Source organism: Henckelia pumila, chromosome 3 (assembly GCF_033568475.1).
Source record: "Henckelia pumila isolate YLH828 chromosome 3, ASM3356847v2, whole genome shotgun sequence".
Lineage (NCBI taxonomy): Eukaryota > Viridiplantae > Streptophyta > Magnoliopsida > Lamiales > Gesneriaceae > Henckelia > Henckelia pumila.
Genome location: NC_133122.1, coordinates 146039900 through 146044023, shown reverse-complemented (window position 1 = coordinate 146044023; position 4124 = coordinate 146039900). Strand labels below are relative to the sequence as shown.

Here is a 4124-nt window from a genome sequence, read left to right as displayed (position 1 = left end):
ATTGACCGATAAAAAAAATTGAATGACAATATCGTAATATGCACGACGCATTCTAAATTCAACTTTTCATCCCAAGACCCCTCCCACCAATGCCGTACTTGAGATTTTTTTGTCTTGGATCGAATTTTTTGAACATAGGCCCCCTTAAAATAAACTATGAATTTTCTCGATTAAAACTACAAAATATAAAGTAAAACATACAAATATTAGGAGTCATTATTTTATATAATACTCAAAAAATTAGAAAATTCAAAATATTAATGTGATTTTAAACATAACAGTACCTTTATAAATCTGTATATAATAATATAGCTAATTTTTTTGGGCCCCCTCTAATCTTGGGCCCTGAAGCCATTGTGCTCAAGTCCGACCCTTCCTCCCACTATTACTTATTTTCTATACATTATATTTCACATACAAACGTATGTATCGGTAACTAGTTTTGATAACATTTCCCCTCGTTATTTCTTATTACCTATTAAGTTAATAATAAAAAAATAAATTTAAATCATTTTTAAATTAAAGAACCGAGTATTAAAATTAATTTCCTTGAAGAATAATATAATCTGCCCACGTCTCACCGGCGGTGACCGAAGAATATATAAATATAATCTGGTGTGCATGTATCCTTGCTCGTCTTTGCATTTCCATCACCCCCGCTTTCAATTTCCACATTTCCACGTTCTTTTCTGGTTTCTCCTCATTTTGTAGCTCTATTGATCCCCAATTTGCGCCAAGATCAGTTGAGATTTCCGGAATTTTTATTATTTGCTTTTATCATTCATCCTCGTTGTGTTCAAGAGTCAGCACCTCTGGAAAATTTCTGGTTTTGCGGTTTGTTATGTTGTATTATGTCAAAGATTTGGTAGGAGCAGACCCATCAAAATCGTGTCGACGTAAATTTCAAATCTTGATTGGGTTTGGAACTGATATCCTGCGCGAAGCTGCTTTTTCTCGACAATTTTTGCATTGATTTCTTGTCTGGGCATTCCGGATCCGCCATTAAAACCGCGAAGATGGAATCTATGCTCATGTTCAAGATCTGGGTCTTGATTGTTTTTGTGGCTTTTGTTCACAAGGGACAGGGTTTTTATCTCCCTGGTAGTTACCCTCACAACTATGGAGTCGGTGATTTCTTGAATGTGAAGGTCAATTCTCTGACTTCAATTGAAACCGAAATACCCTTTAGCTATTATAGCTTGCCGTTTTGTAGACCAAAAGAGGGCATTAAGGACAGTGCAGAGAATCTCGGTGAGCTGCTTATGGGTGATAGGATTGAGAATTCTCCGTATAGGTTAAAAATGTATAACAATGAGTCTGATATTTTTGTGTGCCAATCTGATCCTTTGTCGGCTGGGAATGTTAAACTTTTGAAAAAGAGGATTGATGAGATGTATCAGGTTAATGTGATTCTTGATAATCTACCGGCTATTCGGTATACCGAGAAGGATGGGTTTATGATGAGGTGGACAGGGTATCCGATTGGGGCGAAGGTGCAGGGTGGGTACTTTGTGTTTAACCACTTGAAGTTCACCGTGCTTGTTCACAAGTACGAGGAGACTAATGTGGCTCGTGTTATGGGTACCGGTGATGCTGCTGATATGATTCCAACTGTTGGAAACTCTGGAACATCAGATGTTCCTGGATACATGGTTGTTGGTTTTGAGGTGGTTGCTTGTAGTGTTGCAAACAATGCAGACCCCGTGAAGAAATTGAAAATGTATGACAAGCATCCCACTTCAATTAAGTGTGATCCAAGCACAGTTTCCATGGCTATTAAGGAGAACGAGCCACTAGCTTTTACATATGAGGTTTCGTTTGTTGAGAGGGACATCAAGTGGCCATCGAGATGGGATGCCTACTTAAAAATGGAGGGAGCGAAAGTGCATTGGTTCTCGATATTGAACTCTTTAATGGTGATCACTTTCTTGGCTGGAATTGTGCTTGTGATCTTCTTGAGGACCGTTAGGCGGGATCTTACTCGGTACGAGGAGCTTGACAAGGAAGCACAAAACCAGATGAATGAGGAGTTGTCTGGTTGGAAACTCATCGTGGGTGATGTCTTTCGTGCACCAAGCAATCCATCATTCTTTTGTGTGATGGTTGGAGATGGAGTTCAGATTATCGGAATGGCAATCGTGACGATTATGTTTGCTGCCCTCGGATTCATGTCACCAGCGTCTCGCGGGACATTGATCACAGGCATGCTGTTTTTCTACACGAATCTTGGGATCGCAGCTGGATACGTTGCTGTTCGTCTGTGGAAGACTATCTCTTTTGGCGACGCAAAGGGATGGACCTCAGTCTCGTGGAAAGTTTCTTGTTTCTTTCCCGGCATTGCTTTCATCATTCTCACTACTTTGAATTTCCTATTATGGGGTAGTCATAGCACAGGAGCAATACCTTTTTCCTTGTTTATCATACTGATCCTGCTGTGGTTTTGTATCTCTGTTCCTCTAACACTTATTGGTGGTTACTACGGTGCAAAGGCACCTCATATTGAATACCCTGTGCGAACTAATCAAATTCCTAGAGAAATTCCTCCTCAAAAGTATCCTTCCTGGCTTTTGGTTCTTGGAGCCGGCACCCTTCCCTTCGGCACGCTCTTCATCGAGCTTTTCTTCATCTTCTCCAGCATTTGGATGGGCCGTGTGTACTACGTTTTCGGATTCCTTTTCATCGTACTTATCCTTCTGGTGGTCGTCTGTGCTGAGGTATCCCTTGTTCTAACATACATGCATCTCTGTGTGGAGGACTGGCAATGGTGGTGGAAATCATTCTTTTCCTCCGGTTCTGTGGCCATATACATTTTCCTATACTCTATCAATTATCTCATCTTCGACCTTAGGAGTTTGAACGGACCGGTCTCTGCGACACTGTACCTCGGGTATTCACTGTTGATGGCTCTAGCCATCATGCTGGCAACAGGCACGGTTGGCTTCCTTTCCTCGTTCTGGTTCGTGCATTACCTGTTTTCGTCCGTGAAGCTCGATTAGAGACGCACCTCTGCGACTCCTAGGTGATTGAGATGGAAGGGTATATAGGAAGAATCAGAAGCAAACTTACAAAATTTTCTTTTGTTAATGTTTCTGGTGTCTATTTTCATAAGAAAGTGAATAAGCAGTAACAATCTTATTTGGGTTGAATTCTTTGTTAGACATACTTGTAATTTTGCTTGCTCAAATTTGCATTGGTGTTGGAAATTTTCTTCTATAGTATGATTTGTATAGCTTTTTTGTATGAATCAATTAATGATGCACTTTTCACTCTTCAGTCTGCTGTTAAAAGTTCTATTTCTATGCTCATTGACCTTTGTGTTTTGAATTAGAGATGATTAACGCCATTATAAATACTCATGTCTAAATCTATACTAAAATATATACTATTAAGGAGGTTGTGTTTAGAGAAATTGATTTTGGATTAAATTTCTTGTGAAGACTGGGTTTCATGGATTTATATCTATGAGATGTGTCAATTCGATAGATTTATATCTATGAGTAATACATTTTTAATGTGTCGAATCGAATTGTATTTATATCACAAAATTGAATCATCAGACAGACAGTGCTGTTGGAGTTTGTGCTAATTTCAAAGTTTTTTTTTTTTTTTTTTCTGAAGAGAAACAAACGAAACCTTAAGATCAAAGTTATATAACTTAAAAATATCCTTCTTTTCCAATCACAAAAATGTTTCATTTACGTTTAATGAAAAAATATCGTAAATGCTTATTTTAATCACTTTGTACTCATCTAGATCTACAATACCATTATACGTACTTTTTTATTTTACATGTTTAGAGTTTTTCAATATCATATCACTCTTGACATAAAAAAAACTGTAATCAAAAATCAATTTTAAATCTTTTAATTTTAATATAATCTCTAGTTTTTAATGCAAAAAATATTTTACACGAAAAATGTTAATATATGTTGTATGTATCGTGTGCCAATGACACAAATATAACAAAGAGTTTGTCTAATATGATTTATCTGACTAACGTAGTTTGTAGACTATTGTGTTAGTCCGAGGTTTACCCACTGCGCATCGAAAGGTAGCTACTGCGGGTTGCCACGTCATAAAAATAATAATAATAAAAAATATCCCCACTTCTCAATTAAAAAATA

General features: G+C 37.5%; 1 protein-coding gene across 1 annotated transcript; it reads left to right on the top strand.

Moving 5' to 3' along the window:
* The first annotated feature begins 586 nt into the window (after positions 1-586).
* LOC140891546 (transmembrane 9 superfamily member 11-like) lies at positions 587-3219 on the top strand. Its single transcript, XM_073300086.1, has one exon. It carries the CDS (start codon positions 1017-1019, stop codon positions 2994-2996), a length of 1980 nt encoding a protein of 659 aa, XP_073156187.1. The 5' UTR covers positions 587-1016; the 3' UTR covers positions 2997-3219.
* Positions 3220-4124: the final 905 nt, after the last annotated feature.